General features: G+C 36.0%; 1 protein-coding gene across 1 annotated transcript; it reads right to left on the minus strand.

Moving 5' to 3' along the window:
- Positions 1 to 552: 552 nt before the first annotated feature.
- LOC112708974 (uncharacterized mitochondrial protein AtMg00810-like) lies at positions 553 to 1,347 on the minus strand. Its single transcript, XM_025760887.1, has one exon. The coding sequence runs from the start codon at positions 1,345 to 1,347 to the stop codon at positions 553 to 555; it is 795 nt and encodes a 264-aa protein (XP_025616672.1).
- Between the last annotated feature and the right edge of the window lie 13,060 nt (positions 1,348 to 14,407).

Consider the following 14,407-nt stretch of genomic DNA (forward strand, 5'->3'; position numbering starts at 1 on the left):
ATCTTTCTGACTCTACTTCACAAAAATACTTTTGTTTTGAAAAATGTTCTCTATGTTCCAAAGATTACCAAAAATTTGATTAGTGTTTTTCAATTTTGCTTTGATAATAATGTTTATTTTGAGTTTCATGCTTTTTATTGCTTTGTCAAATCATAGGTAACATAGGCAATTCTTTTCATGGGGCATCTTAGAAATGGTCTTTATGAATTTTATGGACTTATTATATCAAAATGTGTTCAGCAAATTTTTGCTTATCATGCTAATGTCAATTCTTGTAATAATTCTAGCAAACTTTGGCATCAAAGGTTGGGTCACCCATCTTTTGCTACTGCTAAGGTTGTAATGCAATCATGTGATCTTCCTTATATTGTGAATAAAAATGACACTTTCTGTAATGATTGTTGCCTTGCAAAAATGTATACATTTCCATTTCCTAACTTATTGGAATGCAAAAATGAAAGAATTGTATATTATATGGGTATTTGTTTACTATATATATATATATATATATATATATAGCTAGTTGGTGTTGTGTCCGAACGTGAATGAGATTTAGAAATCTGCCATTACTTGCTCTCGAACAAAGTGATAATCGATCTCGATATGCTTTGTTCTCTCATGAAATGTGGGATTCGTTGTAATGTGGATGACTGATTGTGAGTAAAAAAAGAACATAGAAGATAGAATGTCAGCTTGAAATTCAAAGAAAAGGCCTCTCAACAAGGTTAATTCAGCTGCCACTGCTGCCATAGCCTGGTATTTAGATTCAGTGGAAGACCTTGAGACAGTGTGTTGCTTCTTTGATCTCCAAGAGATAAGGGAATCACCAATGAAAACGTAGTAACTGGTGACACTTCTTCTAGTGTTCGGGCAACCTGTCCAATCATCAGCATCAGCGTATGCTATAAGTCGCAGTTCTGACTTGGCAGAGAAGAGAAGACCTTGTCCTACACTCCCTTTTAAGTACCTCAATAAGTGGTGGAGAGCAGTAAGATGAGTGGTGGTTGGTTTGGATAGAAATTGACTTAATATGGAGACAGCATATGTGATGTTAGGGCGTGATATTGTAAGGTATATTAGCCTCCCAATTATACGCCTATAAGTGAAAGGATCATCCAATGGATCCCCATCAGAGGCACTCATCCTCAGATTTGTCTCCATAGATAAGGAAATCGGCTTAGCATCAACAAAGTTAGTGTTTTCCAATATGCTCAAGGTGTACTTTCTTTGGCTAAGGACAATGCCTTCAGATGATCTTGCAAGTTGCAGCCCCAGAAAGTATTTTAAATCACCTAAAACCTTGAGTTTGAACATAGATTCTAATAAATGTTGTACCTTGCACATCATTTTCTTGGAGGAGCTTACCAAGATGATGTCGTTCACGTATACAAGTAAATAGACAATTCTGTCACCTATGCCAAAGGTGAAAAGGGAATAGTCTCTCTTGGGTTGTTTGAAATTATGGTTTAATAATGCTGAGGAGAATTTAAAGAATCATTGTCTGGATGCTTGCTTTAGGCCATAGATGGACTTATTCAATTTTCACACAAGATTCAACTCCTTGGTCTTGTATCCAAGAGGCAAATCCATATAGACTTCCTCAAAGAGGTCACCATTAAGGAACGCATTATTCACGTATTATTCATGTCCATTTGTAACAAAAACCAGTTATTGATTGCTGCTATTGATAAAAGAACCCGAACAGTGGTTAATTTGGCCACTGAAAAAAAGGTATCTTTGTAATTTATCCCAGCTTGTTGTGCATATCTCTTTGCGACAAACCTCGCCTTGTATCTCTCCACTGATCTATCAGCCTTACATTTTACCTTGTATACCCATCTGCAGCCTATGGTGTGTTTTCCTTGTGGGAGAGGGGTCAAGGTCCATGTGTTAGTTTCTTCCATTACCCGAAGCTCTTCATTCATGGCTTGTCGCCACTCTGGGTATTTCACAGCTTGGTGGTAGAAAGCAGGTTCAGGTATGGTGTTTACATTGGCTACAATGTTCATGCATGGTTTGGTTAAATATTTGGAATTAGTTATGGTGACAACATTATGGCATTGGTAATGATAAAGATATTGTAGAGATTTAGTTAGTCTAGTAGATCTTGTAAGGATAGGTTGAGATGGTTGAGGTTCAGGGATAACATCATGATTGTGATCAGGTATTAAAGGTATTGTTGGGTGATGAGGGTTGAAAGTATTGGTCAAGGATTGCTGAACTGGTGCTGAGCCATAAAAAGAAGTGTCTTGGAGCACTGTAGGCATCACCACATCTGGAAAATTATCCACAAAAGGGGACTGATCAGCTGGTAGCTCACCGAAGGGAAATACACTTTCACTGAATGTGACGTCTCTGGATATGAAGAACTTCTTTGCCTCTAAATCATATAACTTGTATCCTTTATACCCTGAAGGATATCCAACAAAAACTGCTTTTATAGCCCTTGGAGAGAATTTGTTCCTCTGAGATATTAACGTGGATGCATGAACCAGACATCCGAAAACCCGCAGTGCGTGATAATCTGGTTGCTTGAGGAATAATTTCTCATATGGTGAAGTGTGCTGTAGGGCTGGACTAGGCAACCTATTCACCAAAAAGGTAGCAGTCAGAATACATTCTCCCTAGAATTAGATGGGTGCCTTGGACTGAAAAAAGAGGGCTCTTGCAACATTAAGTAAGTGTTGATGCTTTCTTTCTACAACTGAATTCTGCTCGGGTCTCTCTACACATGAAAATTGGTGAATTATGCCCTTCGACTACAGAAAATCAGTGAGTAATAACTCCTTGGCATTGTCAGATCAAATCTATTTTACTTTAACACTAAATTGAGTTTCCACCATGTTAACAAAATTCATAAGAATGTTAGTAGCATCAGATTTTTGTTTCAAAAGATAAGTCCAAGTAAATCTTGAATGATCATTTACAATTGTGAGGAAATATCTCATATTATTGTATGTGGAAGTATGATAAGGGCCCCAAATGTCACAGTGAATCAATTCAAAGGCATTATTACAGAAATTATTTTGTGATTAGAAAGAAAGACGCTTAAGTTTTGCTAATGGACATACAAGGCAATTTGAATGATTTTATTTGATAGATTTTAATGACAAAATATGACTCAATTTATTCAAAATCTTTTCAGATGTGTGACCCAAACGAGCATGCCAAACATCATTACTAACAAAGGACGCTTGATGACAAGAATCAGTAATGTGTGTGGAAGGTGCTATGGAAGGTGATTGCAGCACAAACAAATCATCTAACTCATCACCTTTGCTAATCACCTTCTTGGAGATCTTGTCCTGTATAATAAAAGAGAGGTCAGAGAAGGTAACCATGTAACAAGACAATTTTAGTAAAGAACGTATAGAAATTAAATTCACCCGAAAAGAAGGAATAAAAATGACATTGTAGAGGGTAGATGGGGGCTAAGAATGACACTATCTGTGGCTAAGGCCTTAATTCTAGTTTGATCTGGTAGGACTACAAAATGATTAAGTAATGGTTGTGGGTTGATAAGAGCAGAGAAGGAGTTGGTTATGTGTGTGGTTGTCCCTGAATCAATGATCCAGGAGCTGGACACTGCCTTTTGATTCACGTAACATGAAGAGAATATTTCACCTGCACAAATTTCAGGTTCTATGGCTTGCATTGCTTGTGAGTTTGAAGTAACGCCATTAACTGATTGTATTGTGACGCTGTAAGTAAGAATCTGTTACTTGGCTAGGAATATTGATTTTCTTGGCTTGGCTCGAGCTTGTCGACATGATTAACTTGAGTGACTTGGCGAGTATTTCTGCTCTGTGAGTAGCGGTGGATAGCAATGCAGTTTGTAGCACTTTTCTTTTGTGTGGCCTAGATAGCCATAGTATGCACATTGAGGACGGTCTTTGTTGCCTTTTATCTTAGATCCAGAAGTTTCCATGAGTCTTGGAGCTTGCTTCACGGCAAAAGCCATGTGTTGAGGTGGTTGAGATGAAATGAGTACTCTCTGTTTCTACTCTTGCAACACTAGCGAAAAACTTTTCCAATTGGAGGCAGGGGAATTTGGCTCCTCACATTTGCCAAATTATCATTCAATCCCATGAGGAATAGCACGACACACTCTTGATCGAGATGCGCTTGGATGACCTTCACTCCACCGCAAGAACAAGCAACAAGAGGCTTAAAGGTGTTGAGTTCTTCCCAAAGAATCTTCAGCTTTGTGAAGTACTGTGAAACAGTGATAGATGCTTGAGTCAGTGTCATCAGTGATTTTTTTAACTCAAAAATTTGAGGCGCATTTGTTTGGGAGAACCTAGCTTCCAGATCTTACCATAAAAGTGCAGTTGAGCCAGCGTAAATCACGCTTGCTGCGATATCTTTTGAAATCAAATTTAGCAACCAAGTAGTGATGATATCATTGGTGCATTGCCATGTTTGTGCAAGCACTGGATCAAGAGCAGGGTCTGGTTATGGGAGGGAGCCATCGATAAACCTGATTTTGCGCTTTCCACTTAGTGCGAGATGCGTCGATCGACACCAAGAAGTATAGTTATCTACTTGAAGTGGTTGAGACACCAGTATGAATCCTGGGTGATCACTTGAATGAAGTGTATAACCGTCAGGAATTGATGAATGTAGCATCAAAGCTGGAGGAGCCGCCTGTGACGGAACTTCATTTGAAAAGATCGACATTGTTGTTCAGAAATTAGTCAAGAAGAAATCAAAGAATAGAAAGAATCGATTGATGGAAAGGAGAAATCTAAGTAATTATGATGTTCATGATGAGAACGAGAGAGAATCGTAGCGAGAAAATTAGAGAATTTTCTTGGAAAGGGTTACCAAAGAGGGAAAAAGGGCAGAAATGTGAAAATTCTCATCTGGTACCATTTTGGGATGCAAAAATGAAAGAATTGTATATTGTATTGGTATTTGTTTACAAGTATATATATATATATATATATATATATATATATATATATGTATACATATATATATATGTATACATATACATATATATATATGTATATATATACATATATACATACCGGAGTACGAGAGTAGTACATAATAAATTACATTAGGTATAATATAACTCTAACACTATCTATTATTTTCCTCTTGAATTAGTGTTTGTAGATATATGGAAGCCCGTTTTCATTATGTCTAGATCAGAATACAAGTATTATGTTATATATATATATATATATATATATATATATATAACGGAGTACGAGAGTAGTACATAATAAATTACATTAGGTATAATATAACTCTAACACTATCTATTATTTTCCTCTTGAATTAGTGTTTGTAGATATATGGGAGCCCGTTTTCATTATGTCTAGATCAGGATACAAGTATTATGTCAGCTTTGTTGATGTATACACTCGCTATACATGTTTATATTTGTCACAAACAAAAGCTCAAGTATTTCAAGTTTTTGTATAATTTAAAAATCTTCTTGAAAAAAAATTGGTTTTTCTATAAAGACATTCAAACAGATAATGCAAAAGAATTTCTCTCTTCTTCTTTTAAGACTTTTAAGACTTTCTTGCATGGCAATGGCATTCTTCACAAGTTATCTTGTCCTTACACTTATCAACAACAAAGAAGTCGTTGAATGCAAACATACACACATAGTTGAAGTTGGTTTATCTCTTCTAGCTTCAGCCAAGATGCCGTAAATTTATTGGAAATATGCTTTCTCAACTGCAGCTTTTTTAATCAATTATCTTCCTACTGAAGTTTTGGCTATGAAATCTCCTTATGAACTCCTACATCATAGAAAACATTATTTATAGTATCTTGTGTGTGTTTGGTTGTGCATGCTTTCCTCATACAAGACCATCCAACTCTACAAAGCTTGATTTTCAATCGTAACAGTGTGTGTTTCTTGGCTATGCACCATAGCATCAAGGTTTTAAATGCTCAAGTGCATCAAAAAAAATTATATAGCTCGCAATGTTCCTTTTAATGAGTTTTTCTTTTTGTTTAATGACATGTTTTCATCTTCATCGTCTATTATTTCTAAATCTAATAACTCTAGTTCTTTAATGTATTTTCTTATTTGCCAAGCTATCAGTATTTCTCTCCTTCCAATAACGTTAATAATAATTCTTCTAACTCTATAATATTTAATTCTGATATAAATACTCTTGCTACTACTAATACCAAGATATCTAATACTTTATCTAATAGTTCTTTCTCTTTGGCTAATATTCCTATTTCAGGGCCTAAGATTCAATTACCAAAAGTAGCACCTACTACACCTAAATCTAAATCTGCACCCTCAACAACTAATATACATCCTATGGTGATGACAAGATCCAAGGCTGGTGTGCACAAACCTAAAGCCTTGCTTGTTGTATCCCTTGAGTTGGATTTAGTACAATATGTTTCAACATCCACCGAACAAGGTTTAACTTGCCCTCCTTGTATTCAAGCCATAAGGAAAGAATATGAGGCTCTCCTTAAAAATGCTACATGGACCCTTGTCTCGCCACCTTCCAACTCCATTGTAATTGGTTGTAGATGTGTCTATGCCATCAAAAGAGCTCATGATAACTCTATTTTAAAAATATAATGCCAGACTTGTGGCTAAAGGCTGTCATCATCGACAAGGTATGGACATTGGTGAAATCTTTCGTCTAGTGATCAAACCACCAATATTCAAACTGTTTTGACTATTGCATTATCGCGGGGGTGGTACTTGAGGCAGTTTGACTTTAATAATGTCTTTCTTAACGGAGATTTAGATGGAACTATTCTCATGCACCAACCACAGGTTTTGAAGCATCTAACACTTCTCTTGTTTGCAAGCTTAATAGGACCATTTATGGTCCAAAATAATCCCAAAGACATGGTACACTAAGCTTTGAAATACATTTTCTAAGTTTGGCTTTAGTCCTACACGTGCCGATCCCTTTTTGTTTGCTAGAATTACTAAAACTTCCACTAATTTTATATCTTAGCCTACGTTGATGACATAGTTATTATAGGAAACAATATTTTAGAAGTCAATCAACTCATTTCTAATCTGAATCATTTATTTTTTTAAAGGATTTGGGGACTTTATACTATTTTCCTGGTTTAGAGATACATGTTTTGTCTGATAATGAATTACAAATTTCTCAACAAAGATATATTAAAGATCTTCTTGGGTTACACCCATGATATCTACTTTGAAACTCACTGTCATAGGTTCTGATTTATTTAAAGATGTAACCCTTTATAGGTCCATAGTTGGAGAACCTCAGTATGCTACTCTCACACCACATCTAGAGCTCTCTTTTGTTGTAAATCAAGTTCGTCAATTTATGCATAGGTCTTTTCAACAACATTGGCTAGTTGTCAAGAAAATTTTTAGATACTTATCAGGTGTATCCTCATATGGTATTAAATTTTTAAAAAGTGTTGATTATAGGATTTTTGCTTTTGCAAATTTAGATTGGGCCGATGATCTTGATGGATGATAAGCAGTCCACAAGTGGCTATTTTGTATTTGTGGGATCCAATCCAATTATTTGGTCTAGCCAGAAGCAAGCATTTGTGAGTAGATCCTCTACTAAGGCTGAGTTTTAATGTTTGGTAGATGTGACAGCAGAGATAGTTTGGCTACAGAATCTTCTAAAAGAATTGCATGCATCATACTACAAGAAAAATGTTGAGTGCTTTCAGATTTAGCATCGCAGAGCGGCAACAAATTTACCGTCGAATTTACTGATGGTAACCACGTCAAATTCGTAAAATTAAGTAATTACTGGCGGATTCTATTTTTCGATGGTAAATCTTCCGGTAATATTTGGAGGAAAAATAAATTAGATTGGCAAGTTCTTTACCGTTGGGTTTACCGAAAAAAAAAAATCCGACGGTAACTCACTTAGTGAAACATGCATTTTGGTAACTCGCAATGATTTTCCGTCAGAATTTTCCGATGGTAAAAGGGGTATAAATTCAAATCACGAACTTCTTTTCCCTCATTCGAACCTTCACCATCATCATCACCATCCCCCCTCTCTCTCTCTCTGTCGCATTCCATCTGCCATCACCATCATCTGCCGCTGCCGTTGAGACCACCGTCGTCTCCATCACCGTCAATTCTTTATGCCGACGCCTCCTCTTTCTCCCTCTCTCTCTCTCTCCCCTTCTCCATCACCACCATCTGCCGTCACCATCATCTGCCACCCCTGTAACTTTAGCGACCAAGGCTGCAACATAAACCTTTTCCCTTATTTCTTGCTTTATTTTTTATTACAGGTTCTTGATTTAGGTTGATTTGGTTATTCGGTTAGTGTTTTCTGTTTTAATGATTATGGTTGTTGCTAAAAGTTCTTGAAAATTGATTCCTGTTTAGTGGATTTAGATTGATTTAATGATTATGGTTGTTGCTGAAAGTTCCTGAAAATTGATTCCTATTTAGTGGATTTAGGTTGATTTGGTTGTTTAGTTAGTGTTTTTTAGTTTCAATGATTATGATTAACTTTATTGCTGAAAGTTTTTGAAAATTAATTCATATTTAGTAGATTTATTTTGAAATGGTTGCCTGGTTATTATTTTAAGTTTTAACGATTATGATTAACTTTGATGCTGAAAGTTCCTGAAGACTAAGGTCAGATCGCCTAAGTATACTGGCAGCTCAGTGACCTTCATGAAAACTAAGACTAGGCTGGTAGGTAAAGTGACTTTGATTTTATTAATAACTTAGTTATATTCTTCTGCATATCATTACTAGGCATCTTAATCATATTGTTTCAAAGCAACATGTGTATTCGAAGTCATTTGATCACGAGACGACATTGGCAGAGACATTCAAGTACACCCACACGTTGAAGGAGAACAAAGAGAAATTTGTTTATCAGCAGTTTCAGGAACATTATATGAGTAAACATACATCTGGTTATCTTCTGCTATAAATCATTAGAGATTAACTGTATATCTGTCGTACTAATCACAATAACTTGTGTTAATTACATAGAAGTCCTACAGACTAGAGGCTGTGACTCAGTAATCTCGGCAAGGTGGAGAGGACACCACCAATGGCTCTGCAGCTTTAGGCGTCGATTCCAATGCGGTTTGGCACGAGACCACCTCAGCGCCGTACAAGAACTGCATATACGGGATGGAGTCGTTCTTCACTAGTAGCCTCCGCACCTCTACGATGAGGCCGTTGTCAGGTTCCGCCACCACTCGAGCCGTCGAGCCCGAGTAAGACATGGATTTGAGGCTGCAGGTGCAGAGCTCAAACACAGCCTTCAGCAACAAGGCTTAGGAGCTTAACGATTATTGGGAGAGGTGTCAGGAGATCCTCACCCGAGTGACGTCTATGGATGAGCTTAGGCTAGAGTGGAGGGAGTCATTGGAGCCGATGTACGGAGGCTCAAATGGAGATGTACCAGGCTAGATGAGCGCCGCTGGCATTGACATTGCTGGTGGCTTACAGACATCACCAGCTTCTGCGCCGCCAACTCAAAGCCACGGGACCAACGATGACGACGACTACCTGGATCTATTGTTATTAGCTTTTTGTTTTATTGTTTCATTATATTTATTTGATGTACTTGACTTTTAATTTATTTGAATATTTATTATTTATTTTAAATAAATTTTTTTCATTATTTATGAATGGACCACTGATTGTGTGAAAAAAATCAAAATTAAAATTGACTATTTATTTCAAGTAAAAGAAAGTTGACATTACCGTCAGAATTACTATAGGAATAATCTGACAGTAATAGTGCATGAAACAACATTTTTTGGTGCCAAGAATGCCGTCGAAAAAATTTGCCGGTGACCAATTGGTTTTTTGAGCTGATAATCTGTCGTAAAATTCGATGGTAATTACTATCAAATGAAAACATTCTGACAGTAAAGATTTACCGACGAAGTTTATACCGTTTATAGATTTTATTCATTTTTCTAACGATAAATCCGACAGTACTCAGTGTTTTTCTTGTAGTGATGTCAAAACTCCAATTGCTCCCATAGTGTTTTGTGACAATCTTAGTGTCATTTGTTTAGCTACCAATTCAGTTCTACATAGTCGAAACAAATATTTTGACATAAATTTACATTTTGTTAGAGATAAAGTCAACAAAAAAGAACTTTTTATAGTGCATATATCTTTTTTCTCTCAAGTGGCTGATATTCTATCAAGATTTCATTCATTTGGTGCCTTTGATAGATTCAGAAACAAACTCAGAGTTCAATAATTAGAACTCATGAGTTTGAGGGGGTGTTTTACAAAATTTTTGCAAATCTAAATGGTTCGATATCTAGTGATCTGAGAACGAAACCTACTCCTCATTCTGAGTACCAGTTCTCGAAAGTGCATCAGAGATTCATTTCATTGGACAAAATAATAAAAGAAAATCTGAAAGAAAAGCAAAATAAATTTGAAAAAAAAATGACTGGAACTGAATGAAATAACATTGAATTTAAATAAAGTAATAAATAGCCTTCGACAAGATCGAAGTACTTTGAAATCGAAAACAAAGTGCTGAATCTTAAAAGAAAATGGAAAGAATAAACTTGTTGGAAAGATAAATTTGCAAGAAAAATAAAGATTACATGAAATTTAAATGAAATTTAAAAGACATGGAAGGAACCCTACAGAAAAGAAAGCTCTTAGCAGACTCAGGAATTCGCTGGGGATATGAGTGTGCGAGAGTGTTTTCTGATTCGAGATTCCAACACTTTTTTCTTCGAATCTTCACTTATTTGTAAGAGTCTTTGACCAATCAAATTCAAACATAACTCTCACTGCATTAATCTTTGAGTAACTGTTCCCATTTTTTTTTGCACGATATGGGTAACGGCCATTAATTAGCTTCCCTTATCAACTTCTTCATTTCTTTGATTACTTCATTCTTCCTCGATGAGTCCTTACCTATCAAAATTCATTCCCTTGTCGATATATCATCCTCGATAAGCCCCATGGAGCAAGTTTCTACTTCGAAGCTCAAAATTTATTTATTTTCGACTAACAAATTTCCCCCTTAGGACTGATGCGTCTATCGAGCTATCAGAAAAAGCGTTCAATCCTATTTTTTATTAAGAATTTTAAGACCCATAACTAGACAATTAATTCAAACACGGCTCATTAACTTCCCACGTTTCCATTATTTCAAAATTAACGTCCATGAAGACCCCTTTCCCCATTAATTACTATCTTCTCTCTCTTCTTAAATCGTGGCTTCTCAAAGAAGTTTTTTCATTTTTAAAATTTGAAAATTTTCTCAAAAACCCCTTTAGAAACCATTCATCTCCACATTTTCATTCTTCATTTTCAATTTCTTCTTCTTCCAATAGCTACGCCAACCTTTTTCTCAAAATTTGTGTGCACCCATTTTCATCCGACACCAAATTAACACTTATTTCTTTTCACTTCCAACGTCAATGGCATCTTCTAAAACCCCAGAAACTTCAAAAGCCAAAGACAAAGGTAAACATGTTATGACAAACTTTTGAGCAGTCTGATTTGAAGATACTGTCTCGATTCAATGACACTGTCATTAAAGACCCTGAGAATATTACAAATGACAAAACCCTAGAACAAGCCAAGAAAAACGCTCATTACTTTCCAAGTGCCGATGGAGAAGATTTGCTTATTAAACAAAACTTCTTCATAGCACCCTTTATTGATGGCAAAAAACCTTTTCGAAACAATCCCAAAGTCTCCTTCAAGACTGTCAATTTCCTCACTTAGTACCAAAGACTCGAACTTGTAAAAGGTGAAGCTTGGAGAGGACAGGGTATACATGAACTCCTTCGCCTTTCTCATTTTACACTAACTACTTATCATTGGATGATTGGTGCTGCGCTCTATTTTTTTGAATAAGAATACACACAATTTTCATCTCCATTGTGGAATGGTTGGTCCCACACTATTTGATGTAGCTGCCATCACTGGACTTTTGATGGACAAACCTGTAGGTACATTCAATATGAAGCCCACCAAATCCTATAACATTGTCTAGAAGAACTCTTATGGAGACTTTATTAAACACAATATGGGTAAAGAAGGTAGTCCTGTAACGGAAAATAAAAGCGTAGCCTTCTTGTACTACTGGCTAAATGCTATTGTCTTCTGCTCGAGACGTATCTCGATGCAAAAACTATTTATCCCATTGGCTGCCTTACTTCATGAAAGGCACAAGTTCAATCTGGAAAAATTACTCTTAGGAAATCTATATGATGAATTGAGACAACTAGTCGATAGTCTTTGAAAGAAGTCTTCAATCAGTGCAGTAGGTCTCTTTTGGCTTCTACAACTTTGGCTAAATGTCATTTTTGAAAAACGCATGACACAAGAAGGAATTCTAACTTTAGAAAAGCAAAGCATTGAGGGTTTTCAATTAGGTACCCTTCAACCAAATTTTAAAGATGCACATTCAACTGAAGAGCTCTTTTCGGAAGTATTCTCAAAATTCCATTCATGCAAAAATTTTCGAACTGAGGAGTTAATGCTCGCCCCCTTTGCAAATCAAAGATGTGGCCCATCTTAGTTCCAATTCCTCCTTTTCTCCAATAATAATGACAACATTTTGAACAACATTATTTGGACTATTTTCTTACTGTTCAGGTGTTCCCGACGGAAATCCCATAATATAAAAAAGAACAGTTCAAAGTGACCCTCCATGCCCCCCATTATATTGATAGACAAAATGGGTTTTTTCACAAGCTCTCACCTCCTTTCCCTCAGAAAGATAAAGCTCTCTACCATATAGAATTCAAATCAAAAGAGAATGTTAAAAAGTTCCTTGATATCAGTGACAAAAATCAAAGCCATTACTCTCCTCTGCCTTTTGTTACAGTGACTTTGTCACTAAATATTTTGTTGAATGGTGGAATAATTATTATTCTTGATATCATTCACTAAATGAAATAAACAAAGGCTCGATTAAGTCCCCTCGGACTATTTCTGAGGCATCCCCAAAGAGGGCTCAAAAAAGAAATATTGAAGCTACTAAAACCTCAAAACAACAAAAACAAAAGGCGCAAAAAACTTCCACTAAGATTACCAAATCAACAAAGATAAAAACTTGGTTAAATTTCTCTTTTATTTATTCTTTTAGAATTCTCATATCAAACTCTAAACAGTCATCCAGCAAAAGTTTCTTTGATGAAAGCCCTCAACATTCAAACAAACAAACTTCTTCCCATTTGAAAGATTCCTCCTCTGCTTCCAATGATTCCAATTCGAATGATTCATTGAAAATTTCTTCTCAATTTCCGCACCTCAAACCCAGAAGGTCTATTGATGAATCCATATTTTATGATATATTTTGGTTTGATTTGAGTGGATTTCATCACTTAAACCCACATTTATTCATCCAAATAGCATACTTTTGTGTTCTCTCCCTTATTTGAGCTTAATTGTGAAAACATGCTATCTTGTCCTTATTTTAGTCACTTCTATCCCACTTTTATCCCATTCGATACCTTGATGCTATTTGTGAGTGATTTCAGGTGTAATAGGTTGGAATGACTTGATAAGAGTGGAAGGAAAGCATGACATTGGGAGAAAACATGAAGAAATCAAAGGAGAAGCACACATTGGAGTGTGCGTACGCACAATCTTATGTGCGTACGCACAAGAACCACAAAATCATGTGTGCGTATGCACAACCACCTGTGCGTACACACAAGAAGAAAATCAGTGAAGTGTGCGTACGCACAGGTCCCAGCGCGTGACTCACTTAATGGAAATCGTTGGGGGCAATTTCTGGGCCTTTCGAGCCCAATTTTGGAACTTTCTGAGGCTGGTTGTTGCCATATAAAAGGGGCCCTCTTTCCATGTGAAAAGGGGAGAGCAATTAGGGTTAGTTTAGCATTATGTATGTTGTTTTCTAGAGAGAGAAGCTCCCCTTTCTCTCTAGAACCTAGGGTTTTTAGATTAATTTCCTTGTAAACTCTACTTTTAATTCTTGTTTTAATCTTGTTTCTTCTACCTTTCTTTGTTCTCTTGTCTTAATTTCCTTTTTTATCTTGTTAATTGCTCTTTTTAGTTGCCTTTTATTTTTAAGCACACTCTAGTTATTTTAACTTACATTTAATGCAACTTTATGTTTTATGTCATTATTGCTTTATTGAGTTGCTATCTTTATTTTCCTTGCTTGGTAGTTGTAACATTTATTATTTCTTATCATTTTATTATGCTTTATTTTTATACGCACCAAGTATTTGATAAAATGCTTGGTTGGGTTTTAGCCTAGCTTTATATACTCTTGGTTGTGAACTTGTATGGTTTGGGTGAACTTGAATGGTGGATGTCCATTCTATATTGTGTGATGGTTGTTAATTAATTTGGTTTTCTTTGACGCTAATCTTTCACTAAGCTAATTAGTGAGTTAATTAGGACTTAGGGATTGAGATTAATTATGCTTAGTTGACTTATCCTCGATGAAGGGTTGACTAATTG

This window comes from Arachis hypogaea, chromosome 9, assembly GCF_003086295.3.
Source record: "Arachis hypogaea cultivar Tifrunner chromosome 9, arahy.Tifrunner.gnm2.J5K5, whole genome shotgun sequence".
NCBI lineage: Eukaryota > Viridiplantae > Streptophyta > Magnoliopsida > Fabales > Fabaceae > Arachis > Arachis hypogaea.